Source organism: Cricetulus griseus, chromosome 3 (genome assembly GCF_003668045.3).
Source record: "Cricetulus griseus strain 17A/GY chromosome 3, alternate assembly CriGri-PICRH-1.0, whole genome shotgun sequence".
Lineage (NCBI taxonomy): Eukaryota > Metazoa > Chordata > Mammalia > Rodentia > Cricetidae > Cricetulus > Cricetulus griseus.
The window spans coordinates 181,815,547-181,842,730 of record NC_048596.1 but is presented as its reverse complement, the minus strand read 5'-3'; the positions used below and the strand labels follow the sequence as shown (position 1 = coordinate 181,842,730).

Genomic DNA, 27,184 nt, shown 5'->3' with positions numbered 1-27,184 from the left:
GGCAGGGTTGCTTAGCTCCACCTCACACAGCCTGGTTGAATCACTACCAAGCCAATGCAGAGAGCACTAGTCAGGTTGCAGCGGAGTGGGGGGGGGTGCCACTGTACTGTTTAGAATCCTGGGGTCAGTCAGTAAGGTCAGTAGTGTCAGCAGGGACTAGAGTCTTCCCACTGAAAGGTCATGACCAGAGGAGACTGGGGATTAGGAATAAGTAAAGTTTTCAGGACAGGTGGAAGCTATGAGGCTAACCTGAAGCCGATACAGGCTTATAAACAAAATAGCCATGCCAGGTGGGTATTGGTCTGTGGTCCTCCTTGGTACCTCCAAAGAGCTCTGCTGGAGCTAGGACAGTGGCCTTTGACACACGTCCTCAAGATGACAGAAGCTGCCCTATGGAAGAGGGAGGGCAGAGACTGTTAGTTTCTAGGCTTATAGTGTATCTTCCTTCTTCAGTCTTCCTTGCTGGGCTTGAGGAAACAGCTCTGTTTCCTCTACTTCAGGGACTTCTTAATAAGGCTGCCTATGGACTTCCCTAGAGCATTTGCTGGGAGCTTAGACAATAGGAAGGGACTATTGTCAGAATAGTAGTAGCATAAAATCAGAGAGTCAAGGGCAAAAGGAGTGTAAGGCTAAAGACATGAGACCTTGGGCTGTTGGGAAAACAGAGCTGAAGCTTCAGGACCACAAAGCTTCTTGAGTAAAGGTGATAGTGACATACTGGAAATGGATGACTTCACTCAGGGGTTGGTGTGGAGAATGGGCTTGGGAACTGAGAGCTGAGGAGTAGAGCAGGAAGCCTGCATGGCACTTGGAGATGGTGTAATGGAGGATAGTTGCCAGAACATATGAGACAGGAACTTAGGAAGCATAGGAGGTCTAGGATGATCCTGGGGGTGGGTTACACAGGAGCAAGCCCAGGCTTCTTATTGGAGACCAGGAACATAGAGAAACTGAATTAGTCCACTTCCTCTCAGCTAGGGTTTAGGTCACACTAAAGCAAGAACTTCCTGATAGCAATAGCATCTTTCTGAACTTGAGAATCAGCTTCTGAGGAATTCTTTTATTGTGAGAGATTCCAAACTGGCCAGACTCTACTGCTGCTGGGCCACTGATAGGATTTAAGGAAGACAGCTGGGCTTGTGGGTCGACCCAGAGTTGTCCTCAAGAGTCTGCTATAACTAGAATACAGTTCATACCTCAGATGAGGCATGTGTGGTCCTCTCAAAGACTATCAGTGATGCTTGCTATTAGGCTGCTGAGCCCAGGTCTTAACAGTAGAACTAGCCCCTGTTGTCCTTAGGTGCCCTTGAGGGTCTGGGCTAGAGCCCAGTGGCTGGGTCTCCCACAAAGCATCTATAAGTTCCAGGCCTCTCCTGTACTTGGATCCTATCCCCAGTCACATCCCCTCCTCCACAGCCTTCAGAGAGCAGGAAGCTGAGGAGAGAGTGTCCTAACCCAGCTTGTCCTAGCCCTGGCCAGGCCTGTCTGAAGGGCTTGGGGCTGCCAGCCACTATGTCTGGGCGCCAGGTTTCTCCAGCAGGGTCAGAGCTGGTTTAGAAGCCCTGTGTGGTCCCCTCGTGGGCGAGCTGAGGGATCAGCCTGCCTGCCTCCCTCCAAGTTGCCTTCTTGGCTGGCAGGCTGTCCCTTCTCCCTGGGTCACAGGGAAATGTGGGTCTTAGCCAGAGAAAGTGGTCTGGAACAGCCCATTGACATTGTCTCTGGGGGCTTTTAAAAATGAGCCTCGGGCAGGATTCTCAGTAGTCTCCTGGGTTTGCTCTGATCTGACAAACTCTAGCAGAAACCACCCAGCCGCCAGCATTCCAGCAGTGCTCAGAGCCATGGCTTCCCCAGATGCAGCGTCAGCAGAATGCAGCAATGGAGGATCAGTGGTGTTTGTTCTGCAGCCTCTATGAAGTCCCAGGGGCAGAGCTAAACAAAGGAGAGAACCCCAGTTTTGCCCTGCCCAGTCACAAGCATACATTTCTAGCTTCTGTAGTAATTAATGGTTGGTGTCAAAAGTGACACTAGAGGGATTTGTCACTGAGTCATGATAGTGTAGGACTATGCCTGCTATTGACAGGTGGGCAGTGAGTGTCCAGATGGCCTGCAAGCCAGTTTCTTTGCCTCTGGGTGACTCTCCTGGGTCTAAAGGCTATTTAGGCATCTGGTTCCATACCTGAAAGGCCTGCCCTACACAAGGAATATGGAAGAGTGTGGTCAAGGAGGCTCATAGAATGAAAGAGGCCTGAGGTGGGGACCAATAGCATCTATTGGGCCTGCATAATATCCTAGCCTCTTTATACTCTGACTGTGAGACTCTAGACAAGGTTCTGGCTCCATGAGACTTTTTATTGATAAGCCTATGAGATAGGCATGGCTGGAAAATCCAGCACAAAGATCGCTCCTGGCATAGGAATGAGACCACTGCATGGTCTGTGTTTCCAGGTCTTCTGAGGCGAAAACTCAGGTGAGTACCAGGTCTTTGATGGAGAGCCACTGGTTATTTAAGACAAGAAAGTGCTTGGCAGTGGGGAAGTTGCTGAGCTAGCCTTCCCAGAGAGAAGCCATGTGATGCAAGGCAGAGTCTGGGACAGAGGAAGTTTCATGCTACTGGAGAGCTTATCAGGATCCCCAGTGGGAGGTGACAACTTGCTTAGGGAATCCTCCCAGAGCATATGCCCATGTGCAGAAGGGCACAATGTCCAGAGGCCTGGATCCTTAATGCTTTGGCTTGTGGGATCAGGAAGACTGACTATGGTTTGAGGCTAGGCTTGCTATCCTAGGAACCAGTGGGACCACTGACAGGGAGGCACTCTAATAAGAGGATTGAATTTTGCCCTGGGGCCTTCCTGTGCCTCTATCTTGATCTTTAGACCCAAGCTGTGAGCTGAAGAGAAAATCTTTTGTCTTGAAGAGAGCTTTCGGTTGGCTATAGTGACTGCATGGATAATTGGACAGTATGATCTACCTGATGGTCTGAACCAGAATACCAATCTAGCTGCTGTCAGCTCTGGAGCTTCTCTTAGAAGTTTGGGCACTTGGTGGCCCTGGACCAGAACCCCTTGCCTATGCCACAACCCCCCAGTAGCAATGTGTTTATTGGTAGATACAAATCTAGAAATCAGGGCATGAGCAGGTCCACTTCATTTCATTGGGATTGCTTATTTTTTTAACCATTTGTTTCACACCCACAAAAACCATTGCAGAGGCATTAATAACCTTTTTTTGGAAAGTCAAGCAAAGCTGAAGTTTATTTATTATTACCATTGTTGTTTTTCAAGACAATGTTTCTCTGTGTAAAAGCCCTGGCTGTCTTGGAACTTGCTCTGTAGACTAGACTGGCCTTGAACTCACAAAGATCTGCCTGCTTCTGCCTCCTGAGGGCTAGGACTAAAGGTGTGTACTACCACTGCTCGAGCCAAAGTTTAAGAGGTCAATTTTATTAGAGTGTCAAAGAAAAACCTTAGAGCAGTCAAGTTGTAAATCTCAGTAGCTGCCCAGAGGAGGAGACTAGAAAAGGAAAAACAGCCATGTTCATTTGAGTTAAACCAGTGTGGAAGTCAGCCATGTGGCAGCATACATTTTCATGGTGGGAAACGGGGCATTAGAGTGAAAACCAAAATGTTAAGGAAGATATGCTTATGTGAGATAGAAGAAAAGGAAAAGCTATGTTTCTCAGAGAAATTCAGAAAGCTGACGGGCTTATGAAGCAGCATGGCTGTGCACTGTAAGAAACTACTATACAAATGTTCTAAGACATAAGTGTTACGTATTTCATTGTCACTATTGCTGTCCCATCTCCTCCTGCTTATTTCAAATTTTTTTTCATGATAGGGTCTCAGTCTAGGCTGGCCTTGAACAACTGATCCTCCTTCTGCCCCCAAATGCTGGTATTATAGACATGTGCCATCCTACCTGGTTTTGTACAGTGCTGGGGATTGAACCCAGGACTTTGTATATGCTAGGTAAGACCTCTGCCAGCTGAGCTACTAACTCAGTTCCATTGAAACATGTGCAAACATCACTAAAAGATAACTAGCTGGCTTCTCTTAACCTGCTTTGCTTCTCTTTTTATCATCTTTAGGGTGACCATAGGAGATAGTAGATGTAAATGGAAGAGTTGGGATGAAGGCAATAGATCCTCCTGTAGGCCTCTAGAAGTTAGAGTTCCACTCTGCAGTGCATAAGAACCACAGAACCAGTCCGCAGGCATATAGGTAGAAGGTGTCCATTCCAGCACTTTTGTACCGTCTCTCCACACTCTGCCACATTTGCTCTTCCATCTCCTTTTACAGGCTTGACTGCAAGTCAGACATTCTTCATTGTTCATTTGTTTGTTTCGAGACAGAGTCTAACTGTATAGCCCTGGCTGGTCTACAAAGTGAGTTCCAGATAGCCTGGGCTGTTTCACAGAGAAACCCTGTCCCCAAAACAAAACAAAAGAATGTCTCAACGGTGTTTGGCATTGTGACACACACCTTTAATCCCAGCACTCAAGAGGAAGAAGCAGGAGGATCTCTATGAATTCTGGGTCAGTTGGGCTACTTAGTGTCTGTGGTGAGAAGGCAGGCAAGACAGGTGTTTCCCTATAACCTCACTGGTCAGCTACTTTATCAGGGTCCAGGCCAGGGAACAACTCTGTATAAAACAAAAGATAGAGCCTGGAAAATGATATCCAAGATTTTCCTCTGACCTCTACAACCATACACACAAACACACATATAAAAGAATAAAATAAAATAATAAAATAAACCTAAGAATACACCTCAGTGATATAATACTTGCCTAGCATGTATGAAGCTCAAAGTTCAGCACTGCAAAGATAACAATCACTGGCTTCTGTGTGAGGAGGAATAGACTGGGGCAGGGGCAAGTCATTCTATTAGCTGTGTCTCTAAATGCTCAAGAGAACTCTTAGTATTAGCCTATCTGCCTCCAGCCACTGCTAAGGGAAGTCCATCTCCAGGCCGTACATTTACCCCTCAAGCCCCTTTCAGTCTCTCTGTGGCCTGGTGTTTCCTTTATGCTTCCTAGTCCCTACCCTTTGCTGTAGGCAACCCAACATGGCCTTCTCTGCCATATTTTTGTGCTGTTTCTCTCCTCCACTCCCAACAGCTTTAGGTATTTTTTTTTTAATGTGCTTCATGTCTGAATGTTTTGCCCCTCCAATCCTAATGGCCTAAAGAGCAGAGCCCATGTTATATTCTGTTCTGATTCAGGGTCTCAAAGGCTACAGATTGTAAGTGATACATTGTGTTGAGGTTTCCCACCCTCATCGTCTTGGTGTACAATTATTCTATTTATGTTTGTACTCTGGGGCTCAGCATGCTGGCTTCTCTGTTCCTGGGGTCTGGAGCATCTAGTCCTTAGCCTGGCTACTTTGTAAATTGGCCCTGAATTTTGAAATTTCCTGGTAGGGAAATGGAAGTCAGGGTGGCAGCAGGATGCAACTTCATGGGAAGAGCTAGGCCCAGAATTGTTTAGGGATGGAAACTTAGGGGACTGGGTAAAGAGAAAGCCTAGCTCTTTCCATCTACCCTTGGATTTCAGACTTGAAGCTGCACCTTCAGAGTACAGATTATGGCAACTTCCTGGCCAATGAAGCATCACCTCTGACAGTGTCAGTCATCGATGACAAGCTCAAGGAGAAGATGGTAGTAGAGTTCCGCCACATGAGAAACCATGCCTATGAGCCGCTTGCCAGCTTCCTGGACTTCATTACGTGAGTGGACCCTTAGTGCTGGTCAGGGTAGCTACATACCTGCAGAAGTTGACACCAGAATGGCCTAGGCCAGCAGCTATTGTGCCTCTGTCAGCTGACCAGATGGCAGCTCTGTCAGGCCGGCTGTCATTAAAGAATGTCTTTAAAGTATTCTCAAGTGGTGTAACTAGGTTGGTTGTTCAACAACCCTGGACTCCAGGTCATAAAGTTTTGTTACCAATCTCTTCCTGTTCTATCACTGTTTTGGAGGTGTTAAAGTCACAAAAGCTGGGAAAATTGGAGTTCCCCTATTCACTTATTCTGTAACACCCACATCAAACACTCATTAGGTTTCCTCCTACTCTGCTTATGCTAAAGTTAAAGGTCCAGGTGTAGACAGAACTCTGAAGAGCCTGGGATGGGCCACATCGTCCTTCTGCCCCCACTTAGGCTGAGGCTTATTTTCCATATGCTCTGACGGGTCAGAAAGCCTGGGAATGGGTTTGAGTTTGAGGAGGCTGAATTCCTTTCCCTTTTTCACAGCAGCTAAAGTGGGTAGTTCCCCATGTTTATAACAACCTTTGGTTGCACTAGGCTTCCTCATTGTGGGACTCTTGGGTGGAGCTCTGCCTATACAAGCTTTTAGAGAAGCTAAACAGAGAAGACCCTGGACTTCAGGACTAGAAGAGGCTACTTAGACTAGTCCTGTGTACCTGGGACCCTGAAATGTAGAGAGTCTCCTCTGAAGGAATGACCTAAGTTATGACCCAGAACCTGGCAGATAAAGAATGGCTCTAGACCAGTGGCTGCCTCATGCAAGTGATGAGCTGAAGTATGATCATTGGCCTGACTCTGAGTGTGCTGTGCAGTTTATGTTGTTAGGAAATGTATCCCCATAGTCTAAGTGTTTTGTTTTTCCCATTCCCTACCCTCTTTCTTGGGAAAAGACACATTACTGCATTTGTTTCTTCAGAGACAGGGTTATATGCTGACTGCCCAGCCTGACTCCTCCTCTCAGCCAAGAGCAGCCAGCTGCACAGATTCCATCTACTCAAATGGGGTATTTAGGCAGAGGGCTCCATCCTCAGGAAAAGGTAATAGGCTTGGACACCTGAAAGGTACAGAGAACTCCTATAGGCTGGAAAGCAAGCCTTTTCCTGGCTATAGATCTCCTCCCCCAGGTACCTTGTTGCTGGTCTCATCTTCAAACCATCTTTCTCCTCGTCAGCGTATGCCAACGTGGACCTAGTGGGACAGGGCAGATGGAGTGTATCATGTGCTGCCACTGTGTGTGTGTGTGTGTGTGTGTGTGTGTGTGTGTGTGTATGTGTATCACACATCACTCTACCATCTGTCACTTAACCCCTAGCCTTGGCCTATTTCCCTTGCCCCAAGGCCAGAGTTGAGGACATACCAGGAAACTGAATTTATTGCCAGAGCTCAGCCTTCACCTTCAACTTGTTTGCACAAGGCTCCTTCAGCTTCCTGGTGAATGTTCTGATCTTGCCAGTTAGGTTGGCTGGAGAAGCTTGACCCCATGCCAGTGGTCATAGAGTAGATGTTACCCATATTACTGCCAACTTGCCCACCTGCCTGTGCATCTACCCTGGCCTGTTTTGGTGTCAGCCTGCCAGGCTCTGAAACTGGAGAGGGCTCTGAATGTGACTGAGACAGAGCAGCCGCCAGCTCTTTGCTGGAGGTTGGCTCCAAGCACCAAGTGTGCTTAAAGCAGCCAAGTGTTATCATGTGGCAAGCTGTCTGAATCCACCACTTCCGAGCCTCTTCCATTCATGGGCGATTGTGGCTTATAGCCTTCCCATCTACCCCCACTCAGGAATAGCTCAGCAGCCGTAAGTGGGCTAGTCTGAACCTGTGGCTGCTTGTCCTTGACCCTTTCATCTCCAATGCCTGCTCCTCTGCTCTCCAAATCAGCCACCTCTCACTGATAACTGCAATGTCACCACCTGAAGCTACTACACTCCTGAAATCGCTGGGTCAGGCAACCACCCCCACCCACAGCCCTCAGGCTCTCCAGCCCACTTTCAGTCCCTTACAGGGCATGGGTTCTAGATTCAACAGGACCCCAGGCCTTGCTTCCTTCCCTCCTATCCCTCTGTCTTCATTTCCCTACCTCCTAGCTGAGATTCCCTGGCCTATCATTTGAACTGTCTTCTGCCAACATTTGCAACTCTCTTGGCTGTCCAACTCATGGTCCCACCCGACTGGCAGCCCCCCAGCTCTGGAGGGATCCCAGAGCCTCCAGCCTAGAGCTATCCTCTCTCCACCTCCACTGCTGGGAGCAAAGCTGAGAAAGCCAGCTATTTGGTGGGGTGTGGGGAATTTTTTTTTTTTTTTTTTTTTTTTTTTTTTTTTTTGACAGGGTTTCTCTGTGTAGCTTTGGAGCCTATCCTGGCACTCGCTCTGGAGACCAGGCTGGCCTCGAACTCACAGAGATCCGCCTGCCTCTGCCTCCCGAGTGCTGGGATTAAAGGTGTGCACCACCAACGCCCGGCAGATGTGGGGAATGTTATTCCTACTAACAGACATACATGCTTACCTACTTAGCTAACCTTAGCTTGTTTCTGCCCAGAAACTTTTTGCTGTCCCTATTCAGCACCCTCAACTCCCATCAAGAATAGGATGACCCTTCCCCATCCCAAACATCATTCCTCTCCTGCCTCTAGCCTCCTCATCTCTGGGCAGATGACCTACCTACTCCTCTACAGAGTAATCAGAAGCCAGTACACCTCCCAACACTGCATCTGCATCCCGCTCCCTAAGTCTATTCCACCCTCCTCTCCCCAAGATCGCTCTACCAGCATTCAGAATCCCCTTACCCTTTCCTGGATCCTGAGTAGCCACTCTTCTTTACTTCTGTGTTTCCACCTTCCCTTTCCTATCCCTCCCATGTGCTTCTGACACCATTCCTGAATCTCTAGCATCATTGACCACCCTTAAAAACAAATTTCATGGCACCTGTTTTCATATTCCTCATCTTTTCCATCACCTCCCCTATCACTCAAGCCTGCCGTCAGTTCCCAGACGTTCTGTCACTCCACAAGTCCCTGGCTGTGGTCACTCTTGGCTTAAATGTGGCCACTGATAGTACCCAGCTCTCCGTAGTTCCTTTCTCATGTCTGACTAACTTAACTCCTGTTTCTTCAGCTGCTCCTTCTTTTCCACTGCCCTAGCCGATCACTTGAGTGTGAACAGAATTTTGGAAATGGAAGAATGAAGCTTTCCTTTGGGCTCTATGCTGGGGGTGGGTTGGAGCTCCCCCAGGCTGGGGACTCATGACCCAAGGGATGGCTACTTGGCTGAGGAGAAAGGTGTTTGAGGGGAAAACTAGGGATGGGAATCTAGGCTGAAGAACTCTGGCTGAGTCCAGAGCCAGTGCCAGGAAGAAGCTACGTGGATGCAGAGATAGTGAAGCTGAGAGAACAGATGGTGACAATAGATGGGGTTCCCTGGCATAGTGTAGATAGTCAAAGTGGACTGTTAGCATATCGTCTTAAGGTGACCCAGCTCAATTTTATAGTGCTAACACATTTAGTATGTCATTCTTGCCAGGTCTAGCCATTAACTTGCTGTGTGACTTGGGATAGAGCTTGTATTCAGGGTTTTGTTTGTTTTGTTTTTTTTTGTTTTTGTTTTTGTTTTTGCCTTGGAGGAGACTTTTATCAGGCCTATTCCATGATGTTTTCCCATAGGAGAGTCAACCCTGGAAGAGAAGTTGGGAAAGTTGTTTTTAGGAAAGTAAGCTTGGTCTCTGGGACATCTTAAGGCGGACCTTTTTTTTTTTTTTTTAATAATTGTACTTAGACAAATTTTAAATTAGAAACAAGCTTCTTTTACCTGTCAGTTCCAGTTCCCTCTCCCTCCCTTCCTTTCCTGCCCGTCTCCCCCACAGGTGGATCTTAAATGCCCTTGTTTTTAAATGAGTAAGCCTCTAACAGGGGCCATCCCCAGTGTATAACACCTACCTGTAGCCTACATGCCCACTGGCAGAAACTGTGTTTAACCTGTATCATCTGGGAGAATTGTCATCAGCTGAAGTAGACACCTGGAAGGAAGCTTTGTCCCAGACAATGATCTCAAGTGTCCAGTAGGCCCACCAAAGCATGTTATTCTCTTCAGGGCATGTTGCCCCCCCCCCCCCCACCTTGGCCCTGCTTGGTCATAGAGCGGTCATCGGGCTTTCCCAGGCCTTCTTATCTTGACTGCTCCCAGTAAGCTGAGTGTGTGGGTGGACCATACGTTTCTGTTGACTGAGGCTCTAGGGCTTCTGTGGGTTCTGTTTCCTTATCTCTCCCTAGCATGGAAAGAGAGCCAGTATTAACCCTGTCCTTCTGGCTTGGGGAAAAGCACCACTGTGAGAGGCTCTTCAGGGCAGGGCCCCAGAGGCTCAAATCAGACGGGATAATCCAACTGGGCCTCGGAGGAGGGTCAGAATTTTAATGAGGAGAAGGTCTGAGCCTGCTAACTCTTCTGTGGACCATATCTCATTCATTCGGGTTGCAAAGGGGGAAGTTAAGGCTTAAGAGGTGATGTGCTGAAGCCATAGCAGAAACTTCTGTTCATTTTCAATCCTGGGTGGGGCTCTTCAGGACCTAGATGTAATTGAATATAGATATTGTCACTAGCAACAAATGAGTAACCCTTGGTGGGGGCTGTAGGTGGACAAGTTGGCAGAAGTACCTGGTTACACACAGCCTCCCAGACCAAGTGCTGAAAAGCCATGTTGCTCCAGCAGATGGCACCAAAGGGCACAGTGGAGAGACAGGGTCGACTAGGGACTCTAAAGGCTTCTTTGAAGGAAGTAGCTTCCTACACTCCAGCCTGAGATTTCTCCCAGCCCAAGCAATTTGGAGGCACAGGGCAAACAAGGGAGGGCCTCGGGGCAGAAGATTGTAGACTGCCCTACCCCCCACCCCAAAAGGGCCTCTTTGGCCTGGTGGGCAGTGGGCCATCCACTCCCCAGCTGTCTTCCTCTGGAGGGAGATGCTGACCAGCTGGAACTTCATTCTCTCTTTTGAGGCCAAATGAGGGGAGACATGGCAGAGCAGCTCTCTGGGGGCAGGGAGGCAACTGCCGAAGCGCCAAGCAGACAGGAGACAGGTTCCCTGCTTGCTGAAGGTAGGAAGGTGTATGGCTGGATCTTATCAACTCTGCCAGGCCTGTCCTGTCTTCCATCTCCCAGGAAAGAGGATTCTGAGCCTTGCTGTGCAGGCAGGGAAAGCAGGGGCCTCCAATGAAGCAGCCTTACAGTTGGCTCACGGGGAGGGAGGGAAGTACTCTGCCTGGCACAGGATAGAGGCTGGCCTGGCCTGAGTAGAATGAGGAATAGAAGGGCTGAGTGCTATGATTTGAGTGGCCCTTACTTGGGCCAACATTTTCCTCTGTGCTCAACTAAAGCTTGTAGCAAAGAGAGGCTTGGGGAAGTTAGAGAGGAGGGGAGAGCTGCTACTGGTTCTACATACACTGTCAGATTTGAAACGTGAACCACAGCTGCCTTCTTCTACTCACTAGAAGGGTAGCAGTTAAGTCAGGTGGCAGCCCCTCCCTACAGGGCCTACAGGGTTTTCTTCTAAGATACTCAGACACCATCTTTGGGCTCTCATTCCAGCCTTGCTCCTAGCCTAAACAGATAAAAGAGACCCTGGGTTGTGGGCACAAGGAGAGGCAAGAAGAGGGATAAGTTTAGAATGAGGAAACTGGGTTGTGGGGTTGCTCTGAGAAGACAGAGGTGGGAAGTTTAGAACTGGAACATAAGGTGTTAGTGATGTGGTCTATAGGTGTGTTGGACAGTGACTGTAAGACTAGAGCTTGGCTGGGTGGTGGTGACACATGCCTTTAATCCCAGCACTCAGGAGGCAGAGGCAGGCGGATCTATGTGAGTTCGAGACCAGCTTGGTCTACAAGAGCTAGTTCCAGGACAGCCTCCAAAGCCACAGAGAAACCCTGTCTCAAAAAAACAAAAAAAAAAAAGAAAGAAAAGAAAAGACTAGAGCTTATGTTGAGATAGGGCCTAGTAATAGCCCACTCTAGGTTTTAATCTGCCATGGTGCTAAGGCCACATGGACACTTGAATAATGTAAGTTCAAGAGATGTGCTGTTCTTTATCCAAAGGGTATTAGAGGACAGAAGGCATTTTTAAGCTCTGGGGTAGGGTCTTTGTGGGTGTCTCTGGATAGGCATAGATTTTAGTGGGGCTGGATTGAGTGGTGTTGTGTCCTGGTATATATGAGATAGAGGCAGGAGATACCTAGAGTGGAGGAGATACTGGTTGAGGCCAAAGCACAAAGCTCTGGCAGGCTCATTCTCTCTCTATTCTCCCACTCTGCCAGTTCTCTGGGGTCAGGGATGAGAGACTGGCAATATGGGCCTCTTGGTTTACAACTGGAAAGGGCCTTGCCTGAGGCCCTTGGTTTTTTTTGGGGGGGGGCTGTCTCTTCTCAATGTATATCTTTTTGTTTGTTTTTTTTTTGTTTTGTTTTTTGTTTTTCGAGACAGGGTTTCTCTGTGGCTTTGGAGGCTGTCCTGGAACTAGCTCATGTAGACCAGTCTAGTCTCGAACTCACCTGCCTCTGCCTCCCGAGTGCTGGGATTAAAGGTGTGTGCCACCAATGCCCAGCTCAATGTATATCTTGTAATGACCCAGCCAGACTGGGTATGGGAAGAGGACCCCTGCTTGGTCCCAGGCCCAAGAGACCAGAGGTTATAATGGCATTGAACTGTGTGGTATCTGGGGGAGTGTTCAGCCAGCACAAGGAGTATGGGTTGGGCTAGGACAGAAGCTGGAGCATTTTCCTGCACCTTCTTTGAGAACCTTATAGGAATACTCCAGGAGCCAGCTCGTTAAGTTGAGCTATGGGCTCTGGGCCACCACCTTTTTCTCCCCTTTATTCTGTTGGTACTGGGTACCGCCTCCTACCAAAGCCTTCCCCAGTCTCAACACTAGGTACTCAATATTTGTCACAAGGATGGAGCCTAGCTCTAGCCCACCTAGAAACAGAACAAGGCCTGTTGTCAGGGCCCATTTCACAGTAGCCTCCATCTTAGTCCTTACCCTTCCATAGCTCTGCCTGGCCTTTAAAGACATTCTCCTGAGGCCTAATTGAGCACCTTTATACTCTGAGTTTACTACTTGTAACAGGATGGTCTACTGAAGCCTGACTGTAGCTGGAGTCCTCTCCCCTTCTTTATCCTGTCCCTCCTCCCCATAGGTGATTACACAAAACTCTCTGCCCCAGTTCCTCTGTGGCTATGTTTTTTAGTTGGAGACAAATTGTCTTGGTTGTCCCTTGCCAAGTCTTAACTAGGCAGCCCCACCCTCCCCAGCTCCACAGCGCCCTCTGCTGCCCATGGTAGACAGAGCTATCCTCTTGCAGGGCAAGCCTAAGAGGCTAAGCCTAGAACTGACTTGAGTCAGACTAGCCTCTGAATCTTATACAGGCCCTCCTGAGTAGTTGGCTTAAACTGGCATCTGGCTCTCAGGAGGAATGCATTTTTCTGTCTTCAAAGTGAGGCTGTACAGTCTTCTAAATGGGGATTCTATAACTCTCTTCTTGTAGAAGCCTCTCCTCAACCCATTCCTTAGCCTTTTCCCTCTTTCTCTTTTGCCCACCCCCCAACTCATAGGAGCCAGAGTAGCCCTAACTATACTGTTGGTATCCTGTATTCAGCCCACCTATGGCCCTAGTGTTTGAGATGGAACACTCTGCCAGTCTTGACAGTACTCAGTTCCTTAAATCTAGTCTCACTCAGTGTGTGCCTCCAGGCCTTTGTATACTATTCCCTCTTTCCAGAACACACGTTCACCTCCAAGTCCTTTTATCTGTCGAGCTCCTGACCACTCCTACCCATGGGATGGGTTGTGTACGTCACTTGCATATGCCTATGATTCCTGTGTACTGTTGTAACACTGTTCACACTGTAGGAGAGTTACTTGTGTTCCTGTCATTTGTGAGGCATGAATCCACCATCCTTTCAAAGGAAAGGCTGCATTTATCCTGTGTTCCTATTACTGGGGGTAGGGAGGTGGTGGTAATTGTGGTGGCAGGAACCTGGGTGGACAGTGCCCTCAGGAGCCTATCATAGCATCCATGAGCCAGCACTTATGCTTAGGAGGTGCTGACTCATTCCTTGTGTGGTCAAGGGTATTGGGCTAGGCCTTCTACCCTAATAGTCTGCCCTGTTGTTGTCTGCTTCTCACAGTTATAGCTACATGATTGACAACGTGATCCTGCTCATCACAGGCACATTGCACCAGCGTTCAATCGCTGAACTTGTGCCCAAGTGCCACCCACTAGGCAGCTTTGAGCAGATGGAGGCCGTGAACATCGCACAGACACCTGCAGAGCTCTACAATGCCATTCTGGTGGACACGCCCCTGGGTGAGCCACTGTGGTGGAAACAGCAGCTGGACAGTGGTCTTAGCATTAGAGCCTCAATGTGGGTCTTGTAGATTGTAAGAGGTGGGGCAACCCTAAAGCAGCAAGTGAGAGCCTGCCTGCTGCTGCTGCTGACTTTGCCCTTCCCTCAACTTACCATTCTCATTATTTCCCATCCCACTTCTCCTTTCCCATTGCCTTTTCTAGGTCAGACAGGCAACCCGCAGGACAGGCTTAGACTATCTAACTTTGGAAATAGTCTAGTTTTTCAGAATTCAGAGGAGGACTGAATGAACTTATGGGGAAGGCTTGTGTCCCTTTGAGTCCTGAGAGGTCTGGCAGATTGTGGCCCTAAGCAGGGATGCAACGGCTGGCTCCTTGTGAGGTGGAAAGGAGAAGCTAACAGCTTCATTTGACTCCACTGAGCAGGGCCTAGGGGCCAGGTCAGACAGTGTCCAGCAGCATGCAGGGTCCATGTCAGAGGCCAAGGAAGGGAGGGGAATCAGGATAGCTTCCTGTTAATCCCGCCTCACTAGTGCTGGCTCCTGTCTGACTAGAATGCTGGAGGGAAGGCACGAGGATCATACTAGCTAGTACTCTTATCGTCAAAGCCTAAACCCTGGGGAACTATTCCAGGAAGCCACCAGAGTTGAATCAGAAGGTTCTAGGCTGAAAAGCCACCAGCCATATCTGCTCACCTAGTTTGCCTTTGATTACCCCCGTAACTCTGAGCTAGTTCTGGGCTGTTTGTGGCTTCTGCAGTTACTTCATCTTTAAAAGAAAGACATCAGGTAAGCCCTTCTTGGGAGTGAGGTTTCTTGATTCTGCCATGGCCTCTTCTCACTACCTAGTCCATGCCTAGCTACTGAATTCATTCTTACCTAAAGGAGGAGGCTAGCTTCCCAGGTGTGGGCACCAGGCCCTCATAGGGTATACAGAGCAGTGTATTTCAGCCCCCAAATCCTAGCTGCCCCTAGAGAAAGAGAATCTCATGGCCTCTTATGCAAGCCTGTCTTTGGCATGGTCTAAACTTGGGTCTGCCCCAGCAGCGATTAGATCATGTTATGGCTGGCCGCCTCCTTTATAAATCAGTTTTAGGAGCAAGGAGGCAGGAAAAGCTCAGGTCAGTGCACATGGCCCAGAGAATTGCTTCTACTACTTCCAAGGCAGTATCTCAGGCTGTGTTGGTTCCCAATACCTAGCCTAATGGGTCTTGTGACGTAGGTCCTCTCATTTAGGCTGTTTACCCATTCTTCACATCCATGTCTTCCTCCCTAGCTGCTTTTTTCCAGGATTGCATCTCAGAGCAGGACCTTGATGAGATGAACATCGAGATAATCCGCAATACGCTGTACAAGGTAGTGTTCTTCAGAAGCATGGGGAGCAGGGGCTTGACTTGTCAGTGGGTGGGTCTGTGGGCCTGATAGGGGGTGATTTATGTGAGATGATGGCCAGGGTTCATGTTTACCAGCTCCTGTCCTGAGGGCCTAGCCTCTCTCTCTCAGGCTCTGTGATGGTTGCATGAAACAGGTTATCCATTCTAGTGTCTGTAGCAGGCTTAGATAACATCAGCAGCAGTGACTGGTGCTCTATCACATGGCCTGTCAGACCTGGCTTCTAGACAGCCACTCCTGTAGCATCCAGGAGGGGCATGGGCCACCACGCAGGCCAGAGTCCTCAGATCTACACCATGTAAGCTTTTGCCAACCAGGACAGGCATGTGGGGTAGAGATCCAGCCAGGCATTATGACCTTTTCAGGTTTTCAGACCCTGAGCCAATACCTTGTATCCCACTATCTTCAGCTTCTACTCGCCTTTTGCTTCCCATTAGCCTCTGGGGATAGAGAGTGGGTTCCCTTAGTCATGGCAGAAATTAAGAGGTATCTATCAGATCTTTTGGTCTTTTTGTGGAGCCTGGGCCAACATACAGCCAGGATCTGGTGGAAGATGATAGAAGTTACAATAGTGTAGGCAGAGGGATGGCACATACAAAAAGAAAGCAAGGAGTCTGGGCCAGGCCAGATGGCAAGGGGTTTACTGTGACAGTGCAGGTTTTACATGGAATGTGGGGAGGAGATCCCAATGAAGAGGCAGGCACTGAGCCATGTCACCCAGAGCCTTGAATGCCAGATCAAAAGTTTAAACTTTAGTTGGGAGTGGTGGTGCATACCTTGAAATGCTCAGGAAGCTCAAGCATGAGAATTTTTGCTAAGTTCAAGATTAGCTTATATATGTCATGAGTTCCAGGTTAGCCAGCTCTCCATAGTAAGAGCCTGTCTCAAGAAAAGTAAGCCAGCATAGTGGTACACACCTTCAATCCTAGTACTTAGGAAGCAGAGGCAGGCAGATCTCTGTGAAATTGAGTCTATGTATTAAGTTTCAGGGCTGCTTAGTGAGGCCCTGTCACCAAACAAATAAACTGCAACAATAACCAAAAAAGGTGAGCTTGAAGTTTGGGCTGGCAAGATGGCTCAGGGAATGAAGCTGCTTACTTCCCAGGTAGACAACCTAAGTTTATCCTGGGACCCACATGGTGGAAGGAGAGAACCAATACCCACTATTGTCTTCTGACCTTCACATGTACATGCACACAAAAATAAGTAAAATGTGAAAAGTGTTCTTAGAAGGCCCTCTCTGACTGCAGGGTCAGGGGCAGATTAGATGTAAGGGGTACATGCAAACACACACACACACACACACACACACACACACACACCAAAAAAAAAAAAATCTTATAGTGTCCTATCCACTCACCTGGCTCATTGACAAATTCCCTGCCCTAGACAAGATGAGGGGTGTGGCCATCCCCCTAGCCTTACTCAACCCTCACTGGGCCTGGCTGGTTTTAGCTGGAGTCATTGGCAAGGATTGCCCAGGAACCAGCTCATAAACACCAACCCAACACTATGGACTCCATGCCAGAACTGCGTGCCTGTCAGGCAATGAATGTTCCAGCCCAGTGGCCCCAGATGGGAGATTAAGTGGACTGTCTGGCAGGTGAACTTTAGGCAGCTGATGTAGAACCATGGGCTGGCAGACTCCAGGGTACAGGGTGGGATTGGAGAGGTGACCTTGGTACCTGGACCTTGCCAGTTTCTGGAGGAAAGTGTAGAACTTAATGCTAGGGTCAGCTTGTCTGGGGATCAGTACAGCTAGGCTAAGCAAACAGGTTAGGTAACAGGGCATGGAACCTAAAATCTGGCTAGTGGTTTCCCCTACAGATAGAAGTTGAAGGCTCCACTAGGGTAGGTCCTAAAATTCTAACATAACCAGCTTGGGGGCCCATAAGGAAGGCTACACAGGACTGACTCCTGGAGGGACTGAGAAGTACCACCAAGCCCTAGCAGGGAGCTGGGAACCATTTCTACCTGCAGGCTTTTGTTTCTCTGGTATCTTCTGTGTTAGGCTCTGTTATCTTCCTTCCTTCCTTCCTTCCTTCCTTCCTTCCTTCCTTCCTTCCTTCCTTCCTTCCTTTTTCCTTTTTTTTTTTTTTAAAGATTTATTTATTTATTTATCATGTATAAAGTGTGTGCCAGAAGAGGGCACCAGATCACATTACAGATGGTTGTGAGCCACCATGTGGTTGCTGGGAATTAAACTCAGAACCTCTGGAAGAGCAGCAGTCAGTGCTCTTAACTCCTGAGCCATCCCTCCAGCCCTCCTTCCTTTTTCTTTCTTTCTTTCTTCTTCTTCTTTTTTTTTTATTGTGATTTTTTTCAAGACAGTGCTTCTCAGTGTAACAGCCCTGGCTGTCTGGCATCTGCTCTGTAAACCAGGCTGGTGTTGAACTCAGAGATCTGCCTGCCTCTGCCTCCCGAGAACTGGTATTAAAGGCATATGCCGCCACCACCTGGCCTCTAGGCTTTTTCTTACTGACTTATACTGGCTTTTTGTTTCCTGTGATCTCAATGGCCACCTGCAGGTTCTCCACTGAGCTCATCTTGCATAGTGTCACTGTGCTTGTGGGGCTCCGGGTCTCATCTCATGTCTCTTGTAATGGCAGGTCCTGTGGGTCCAAGCCAGCTCGGAAAACACCTGAATGTGCAAAGGTTTTCATACCTTGCAAGCCCCCTAATCCCAACTCAGAATAGTCTTTAGTATGTGCATCCAGCATCTCTGTGTCCATGCTACATATGGGGCCTTAGGTGGTGTCTGAATGAAGTTTCATGCAAGATTGTTACCCATGGGGTCTGCAAGATCATGGTGGGGATAAAGGTATTGCAAAGAAACCTGTGTGGCTTTATGAATGAGAGTCAGGAAAGATCTTGTATCTGGGGCTGACCTGTCCTTTCCGCATGCCCAGAAGATCTAATTTGCCTGTACAAAAAGTACTTATTTCTGCCGGCAGCCCATGTACCTAGTTATTGACTGTGACTATTGCTTTCACATAGGCAATAACCATCCTTCAGCAGGAACTGACATGGTAATTTGGTTCCTGCTGTTGATGCCAAGGAGCTGCGTGGGGATGGGAGGAGTTCTACAAGGTGGATTGTTACAAGGGAAGACTTATGGATTCAGTCCGGACCATTTTGTGAATTCTGTGGATAACTTCTCATCACTAGCCCTTGGATACCTGGTTTTGAAGCTGGGGAAGGGGGTTTTTGGAGACAAGGGGAAAAGGAAGGCAGAACACCAGGAAGAAGACAGAACCCCCAAGCTTGGCTGTCCAAGAGAAAGGGGTGGGAATATGTTCCCTGAAGCAGACAGTAGGCTAGAAACTGTTTTGCCACTCCTAGATAGAAGGCAGCAAGCTACTGCTACTTGGGTAGTTAACTTTGAAATTGGTAGATGTTTTGTTACAAGGAAATTGTCATAGAATCAACTGGCCCATCCCTACCATAAAAGGCTTAGAGGGAGGAGAAGTAAACTGACTGACTAGGTGTCTTTTTGTTTTCTCTTTTTCTTTAATGTTGTGGTGTTTTGGTTAGTTTTGTTTTTTGTTTTGTTTTGCTTTTTTAAGATTTATTTATTTATTGTGAATACAGGTTCTGCCTGCATGTATTCCTGCAGGCCAGAAGAGGGCACCAGATCTCATTACAGATGATTGTGAGCCATTGTGTGGTTGCTGGGAATTGAACTCAGGACCTCTAGAAGAGCAGGCAGTGCTCTTAACCACTGATTCATCTCTTCAGCCCCAGGTTTTTGTTTTTTAATGTGCATTAGTGTTTTGCCTGTATGTATGCCTATGTAAGGATGTCAAATCACCTGGAAATATAGTTACAGACAGTTGTAAGCCACCATGTGGGTGCTGTGAATTGAACTCAGGACCTCTAGAAAAGCAGTCAGTGCTCATAACCACTGAGCCATCTCTCCAACCCCTGACTTGGTTCCTAGTAAGTCTCCCAGCATTGCTCTCCTTGCTCTAAGCAAATACTATCCTCTCTGCAGGCCTATCTGGAGTCCTTCTACAAGTTCTGCACTCTATTGGGTGGAACCACAGCTGATGCCATGTGTCCTATCCTAGAGGTGAGTTCCTGCCCTACCTCTCTGCCTTTTGTTCCCACTGATCCTTGCCAACTGACTGGCTATGGTATCCCTTGTCTTCTCTCTCTCCTCACCTATGCACTGGTCCTGCAGTTTGAAGCAGACCGCCGCGCCTTCATCATCACCATCAACTCTTTCGGCACAGAGCTGTCCAAGGAGGACCGTGCCAAGCTCTTTCCACACTGTGGCCGACTCTACCCTGAGGGCTTGGCTCAGCTGGCTCGGGCTGATGACTATGAACAGGTCAAGAATGTAGCTGATTACTACCCGGTGAGTGCCCTGGCTGACAGGGTTTAGGCAGCCATCTTGGTACACCCAGTAGCACTCATATCTGTGCTTCTTTCCATTCCCTGGCCAGGAATACAAACTGCTCTTTGAGGGTGCAGGTAGCAATCCTGGAGACAAGACTCTGGAGGACCGATTCTTTGAGCATGAGGTGAGCACAGGGCCTTGTGGAGCCTGCCCAGTCTAGGGAGTGTTGTGGCTTAGGACTTACACTTCTGGCCACAGCCCCTGTGCATCACACCTGCATCTGTCCACAGGTGAAGCTGAACAAGTTGGCCTTCCTGAACCAGTTCCACTTTGGTGTCTTTTATGCCTTTGTGAAGCTAAAAGAACAGGAATGTCGCAACATTGTGTGGATTGCTGAGTGCATCGCCCAGCGCCATCGCGCCAAGATCGACAACTATATCCCCATCTTCTAGTGTTCTAACTCAAGGTTCCCAAATGCACTGTGTGTGTCTCTGTGTGCTGTGGTGGAGCTCATGGCTCACTTGTCTGACCTGGTACGGTGTAGCACATTGTTCTGGGGTTGCCCACCTTCCACAACTCCCTCTGGAACTGCTCTTAGACCTACAAAGGGATTAGGGACCTCTCCCCTGATGAAGAATGGACCAATATCCCCTCCAGAGCAAAGAGCCCCCCAGCCCTATGTTTACAGCCATTGACATGTCTAAGAAACTTGTGTCATTTTCATGTCCCTCCCTAACCTGAGAACCTCTGGGGCAGAATGGTCCTCCTTTCTCCTCTGTGGGTCATCCCCAGAGCCATGGCCCATGGGAAGATTAGAGAGTGTGTGTCTTTGGGGTATGGGGGAAGTAGCTTTGCAGCCCTCTCTTTCAGCTCTGACCCTCTGAGACAATAAAATTCCCCTCTTTAAAAAGCCTACTGAGTGCTACCTCCTTTGAGCCCTAGTACCTCTCCTTGACTCCCAGCTTTCTTCATCACTGTACCCTTGAACCCTCTCCTGCAGTCAGCAGCCACAGACAGGGTTGGGGAGTCCCTGGAGGAGGCTCTTTCTGCTAGGAGCTCATGCACAAAGATAGGTTGAGGTGTAAAGCTTGTTAGAGAGGAGTTGAATATTGGCTTCACCAAGCCCTGTAAATTGGCCATTACCTTCACCTCTCTATGCAGAATCCCAGATCTAGGGATAAGAGATTTATTTGCCTGAGGTCAGTAGAAGAGGGATATGAACCACAGAGTGCCTGGGAAGTCCAGTCAGCTTCCCTGCTGCTCCCAATCTCTGTCACATAATCACACCAAAGGCAACCAGGCAGTCACCGCCTTCAAACACTCACTGATCTCCCCCATTCTAGGAGAAATAAAAATGTGTCTTTATTTTCAAATGCCAACAGCCGGCAAATACAATATGCAGCTTCCCTGTGGTTTGGGAGCAGGTAGTTGAGGACCTGATTCTTGAGCCAGTCAAGAGGCAGTTGGGATTTACTCTGGACTTGCAGCACTAAAGCATTGGTGCCAAGACAATCATGAGGAGGTGCCCACCTGCCTAATCACTATTAAGTTTGATCGGACTGAGTCCGATCAAAGGCTACAGATAATCTTACACAAAACTCTCCATCAAGCTGGGTTCTCCAAGTTGCAGTGTGGAACATTGTGCCTGGTAGGGTTTGTGTGAATTCATGGAGCAGCAGAGAGGTCCAAAGGTTCCCTAGCAAACTTCAGCCTCCCAGGCCTGGACTAGGCATCAGCAGTGGAGTCTGAGCTTTTCTTAACACAGACCCTAGGGCAATAGATCTCAACCCACCTAATGCTGTGACCCCTTCAATACAGTTGCTCATGATATGGTGATCTCCAGTCATAAATTATTTTTGTTACTACTTCATAACTGTAATTTTGCTACTGTTATGAATTATAATGTAAATATTTTTGGATAGAGATTGGTCAAAGAGGTCACGACTCACAGGTTAAAAACTGCTGTTTTAGGGTGAGCTTGAGAGGTTTATAATGGCTAGGAACGAGGGCCAAGGGCTCATGGAGCCTCTCTGCTGGAGCACTTAGTCAGGCCATTTGTGGCTCACCTAGCCGCCACTAGGGAAGGGTTTGGGTCCTGGGGTGTGTCCTGAGCAGGAGCAGGGCCAGGTTGGCCAGACCTCAGTGCTCGGGGTAGACAGTGTCTGATGAAGAAGTTTTGCAGGAAGCGGCGCCGCAGGCCCTCTGGCAGGTAGTAGTGGATGAAATACATGAGTACCAGGCCACGGCCTGGGTAATAACGGCGACGTGGCCGAGCTGCCAGCAGTGCATCAATGATGGCATCTACAACCGGGCTGAGGTCAGGCACTGCCATTCTGAGTGAATGCAGAAATTGCCCATGCAAGTGCTCAATGTAGTCTTCACCGTAGGCCTGCAGCAGCTCTACAGGCAGGTTGGCCAGCAGCAGTTGCTTGCGCTTCTCCCAGAGGTTCACATTGGTCACTGACTCTGAAGAAGGAACAGCAAGATCAGAAGGCAGCAGCTGGAGAAGGCAAAGGCCACTAGTCTATTTAATGTGAACTCTGCCTATAACCCAAGCCATGCCAGATCCTCAGACCACACACCCAGGCCACATGCATGTCCTACCCCAAACCTGAACCCTCACCTGTCTTGAAGCAGCCAGGCTGGATAACGCTGACCTTGATACCCCAGGGAAGCAATTCACAGCCAAATGTGTCCATAAGTAGTGCTACAGCTGCCTTGGAGGTTCCATAGGCTGCCAAGCAGGGATACGGCATGTCTCCTGGGAATAGAATAGAGGAAAAGCCGCTCAGCTTTGGCCAGGGATTCCCCAAATCATTCTTCCCCTAATAGCAGGCCCTTTACAACTGTGCCTCAGTGTGGGAGTGCACTTACCTGCAGGGCTGCCAACTGTCACAATACGTCCCCTTGAGTGTCGAAGGAGTGGCAGGAGACCCTTAGTCAGTTCAAGTGCACCAAAGAAGTTCACTTCCATGCAGTTTCGGAAAGTTGCCACAGGAGACAGCTCCACATCGGCCACTACACTGTTGAGGCCAGCATTGTTAACCAGACCCCATAGGCCTGAGGGCACAAAAGCAGGAGGGAAGCTTCAGGTCAGCTGACAGCAAACCTGCCATCCCTGCCTCCCTCACACTCACCCAGCCATGCCCAGCCCTAATGGAGCCACATCTGCTGACCAGTGCCTGTGGTGTGAGTCTTGGTGAACTCCAGCACACGCCTGATGTCCTCTGGCTTGGTCAGGTCCATCTCCAGCAGCTTTAAGCGAGGGGAACAGCAGGCACGCAGTTCTTGAGCACCAGGGCTATTCAAATCCAACACAGTGGCCAGCACCATGAAGCCCATGGCATCCAGTTTCTTAGCTGTCTCCTTGCCAAAACCAGTGTCACAACCTAACCGGGGTAGGATAGCCAGTGAATTCCCACAGTGGTCCAGCCCAAGACAAGCCAAGGATCACCAGTATTTGGGTAGAATTTAGGCTCCCAAACACTCAGCCCACCCTCCATCCTTTCAGACAAATGTATGTTATAAGTTTGTCCTCTTGGTTGAACCCTGAGCATCAGTTCTGTGACAGCTGTCATCGCCCTGATTCTCTGTAGCTAACTTATCAAATGTGACTGATAAACTTTTATAGAAGAAACAGAGACCTTGCCGGGCAGTGGTGGTGCACACCTTTAATCCCAACACTCAGGAGGCAGAGGCAGGCGGATCTCTGAGTTAGAGGGCAGCCTGGTCTACCGAGCGTGTTCCAGGCCAGGCTCCAAAGCAATACAGAGAAACCCTGTCTCGAAAAAGAAAAAAAACAAAAACAAAAAGCTAAACAGAGACCTAGACTGGTCCCATCTTGTCTTATGAATCTACCGCCGAAACCAGAGGGATATTTTTAAAAATGACAGCATCACTCTGCTGCTGCTAATTACCAAAAGTTTTTTGCTTCCTAGGGATCCTAGGGGGCCTTAGAATAAAGCCACAGCCTCTGATGACATCATCCTGGTCCTGTCCAACCTGAACACTCCTCTCAGCCTCAGCACCCCCCACTATTGTTCCAGGAGCCCCATTCCCAACTTCCCCTTGAAATCTGTCCTTGGAATTCCAATCACTGACTTTGGGCACATGTGTTTGCTGAGCCCCAGACTACTTCCCTCTTAGGACAGGAACCATGCATGGTAAGTGAAGAAAACAGACATGCACTGGAATCCCTTCCCACACCACCAAATGTGACCTGAGGTCGGCTGCCACTCATGGAGGCTTCATTTTCTTGTCCTTGGTATGCAGAGATAAGAACCACCAGGCAAGGCCCCAGTGTGGGGGTCCCTGGTACTGATAAGCCCTTGCTTCCTTGATGGTTTCCATTCTGATCCTGACTCTGTGGGTGGCCAGTGAGAAGAGGAGGAGGACCAGTGAAGGAGGAGGAGGTGCTGTGGAGCCGCCAGCCCTGGGGTCCTGCTGAGCAGAAAAGCTGCTTTGCAGCTAGGCTTCCCCACTCCTGGACAAACAGCACCCCTGCTTGCCTCAGCCCCGCCCCCTATGCTGAGAGGAGAACAAAGCTGGGCAGGGGGCTGCAAACCAGGCTTTGTGTGGCTGGGGCCTGCCAGCCTGTGTTGAGGGGTCCTTCTCAGGCAAATCTGACTGGGGGAGGGGAGTGTGTGTGCACAGACACACACACTTGCCTCTGCTTCCCTTCTGGAGCAGATAGCACTCCACTAAAGCCTGCCAGAGCTTCAGCTCTGGGGTCCCAACACTCACCCACATCTTATCCTCTTGCTCACCTGCAAACATCTGTAATCTCCCTGGATGTTCACACATGAGCTTGACTCCTGTTACCCATCAGCACAGATATATACACATGCAGGCACACAGGGTACCACACCACAAAGCCCAAGCTTGACTCCATGTCTGAGCTTGTGGAGTAGATTTAACAAACAGCTCTTGGACATTCTTTGGGAGGAATGAGTGACAGTTCTGCAGGTATAAGGCGGTGTTCTTGGCAGGTGGGGCATGACCCGGACACTTAAGTGCCTTGCTGCTTAGTGGTAACTGGGAAAACCCCCAGAATTTGCAGACATAGGGAAGCTGGAAGCCAACTTCCGGTCTTATACAGCAGTAGGCTTCAAAGAGATGAAGAGAGCCCAGGTCACCTCTTGCTCAGGCTTAAAACTGGAAGTAACAGCAGTACCAAAGACCTGAGGTGAGATTTCCGGAAAGACTGCCCAGCCAGGCCAGTATAACCTGAAATGGCTTAGGACCTGGTGAAGTAGCTCACAGATTAGAGGATAGGAAGGGATCTGTCCTATAATCTAGTCCCTGCTTCACTCCAAGAGAGTTTGGTAGCTTTCCTTCCTCAACCTCCTGAAACTGGGATTCCCTGAAGATTTACACTCATCCTGGAAGTCTCTTCCATCTAGCCTGATCCCTACCCCCTCTGCTGAACATAACCTATGTGCCACCCTCCTCTACCTTAGTACAATCTAGTTTCTCACCTGATGTTCAGGTCTCCCAAGGAAACTTCACATCCCATCACACCCCCATAGTCAGACTGGTTATTGACTATCCCCTTCCCAAATCATATGCTTATTCCTGTCTTAAGCCTTTGTCCCATGCCCTTTCTGTGATCCAAGACATATTTCATATTCCACCTGTCTCCACCCAACTTCCTCCAAGCTCCAATTCAAGGATTTCCACCTGAATTCTCCCAACCCCATCCAATCATACAGATCACCTATAAAGGACCAAGATCTCTGAGAAGCCATGGTGGTTGGGGGAAAAACAAGGCTGCTCCTCCTCCCATGCAATGGACCAATGCCCCTTGGCCTTCCTCCCCCTCCCCATTTCCTGCTGGGTCTGCAGCCCCCCTTCCCCTTCCCTCCCTCTGATGACAGATTTATTCCCTGCTCCAGACAAAGAGAGCTCAGCCAGGCACCACAGACACCTGAGTCCAGCTCTCCAAGGCCTCTTTCCTGGGCACCCAGGACTGGGCAGGATGAAGTGCTAGGGGCAGACTGCTGCAGTTTTGGCAGGGTAGATGGATCCAAGCAGCAGCTACTTAACTATCCAGCTGCTGTGACCTCAGGCAGTTCTGAACTCCAAGGATTCCAGTCTGTGGAGGTCAGGGGGAGCAGAATTCATATCTAAGCTCTCTCCTGAGAATAGCAGATCGTGTGTTCCAGTGACATAGGGATGCCAGGAAGAGTTCGAGGGATGGCATTTCCTTTCTCGGGACTTCTATAGTCCCTTAGAGTACCGCCCTCTGCTCCACACCTAGTCTCTTAGGGAAGAGCACAGCATAAACTCCGTCTCTCTTAAGTCACTAATTTTCATTGAGCACCTGCCCACTCTCTACCTAACTTTCCCTCTATCACTCCCCTGGCCGCAGGTAGTTAACCCGGACTTGGTGAGGTGCCCAGAGCTTCCTACTTGGCTCACACTCTTGCATCTCGGAGAAAAGGACTCCCACTTCTGAGCTGCTGAGTGCGCCTTGATGGTGCCCTCTAGGTGTGCGGTCCCGCCCTCCAGCCTGGAGTCCCTGCGCTCTACACACTCACCGGTGATGAGCACCGCGCGAGTGGCCACGGGCAGGCGAGGAGGGCGCGCCAGGCGGGACAACGCGATCCAGCCGGCAGCAGCTAGCACCACGAGTGCCGCCGGCGGGGGCAGCAGGCGCTGGCACAGCCAGTCGAGCGCGGCCAGCAGCGCCAGCACAACGGGCGGCCCAGACGTAGGTCCGAGCGCAGCAACTGCAGCAACGCGCGGCCGCCACTAGCAGCCAGGCGCCGCCCGATGGCCAAGGCCAGCGCTCCATGACTGCGGACCGGGCCGGACCGGGCTGGGGCGGGGCGGGGGCCGGGTTGGGGAACGCGGAGAGGGACTCGGCCAGGACACGGAGTGTAGAGAAACCACGGCCTGGGTGGGAGGGATACTCGCTTTCTTTGCGGGCCCTCGGACCCAGCTTATAAAGCGCCCCGGGGGCGGGGTGGGGGCGGGGCGAGGGCGGGGCTGGGGTGGGCTTTTCTGCACTTCTATCTCCGCACCCCACGCCAGGCAGGTGCCCCCCCCGACCCGCCCCCCTCGGCTAGATCCGCTTTCGAAGAAGCCGGAACAAAGTCCCAAGTTGTTGCACGAGGCGGAGCCGTCAGTCGCCGACTTCGCCAGGGAAAGAACCAATCTGCCCAACCCTGTGCCCTGCATCTCATTCACTCCTGCGCGCCTACCGGCACGCCAAGGTCTCTGAACCTCTGTGGTCAGGTGTGCTCACACTTCCTCAGAATTCCTACCTACCTACCTACCTACCTACCTACCTACCTACACACACACACACACACACACACACACACACACACACACACACACACACCGACTT

The 27,184-nt window shown here is 49.6% G+C and overlaps 2 protein-coding genes across 2 annotated transcripts in view; one reads left to right on the top strand and one right to left on the bottom strand.

Annotated features, from left to right (window-relative positions):
- Atp6v0d1 (ATPase H+ transporting V0 subunit d1) overlaps window positions 1-20,745 on the top strand; it is a 43,063-nt gene extending 22,318 nt beyond the window's left edge. Inside the window, exons 2-8 of the mRNA XM_027405834.2 lie at window positions 5,551-5,722; window positions 13,919-14,097; window positions 15,373-15,452; window positions 19,483-19,560; window positions 19,672-19,848; window positions 19,937-20,014; window positions 20,121-20,745. Coding sequence (XP_027261635.1) covers window positions 5,551-5,722; window positions 13,919-14,097; window positions 15,373-15,452; window positions 19,483-19,560; window positions 19,672-19,848; window positions 19,937-20,014; window positions 20,121-20,282 — 926 coding nt within the window. The 3' untranslated portion in view covers window positions 20,283-20,745. The remainder of the gene's footprint in view (window positions 1-5,550; window positions 5,723-13,918; window positions 14,098-15,372; window positions 15,453-19,482; window positions 19,561-19,671; window positions 19,849-19,936; window positions 20,015-20,120) is intronic.
- Window positions 20,746-21,179: 434 nt separating this feature from the next.
- On the bottom strand, window positions 21,180-26,748 carry Hsd11b2 (hydroxysteroid 11-beta dehydrogenase 2). The gene is given in 7 exon segments (XM_027405833.2): window positions 21,180-22,296; window positions 22,454-22,591; window positions 22,705-22,890; window positions 23,007-23,219; window positions 26,370-26,525; window positions 26,528-26,578; window positions 26,581-26,748. Coding segments are annotated over 7 exon segments (1,194 nt in total). The 5' UTR covers window positions 26,627-26,748; the 3' UTR covers window positions 21,180-21,892.
- Window positions 26,749-27,184: the final 436 nt, after the last annotated feature.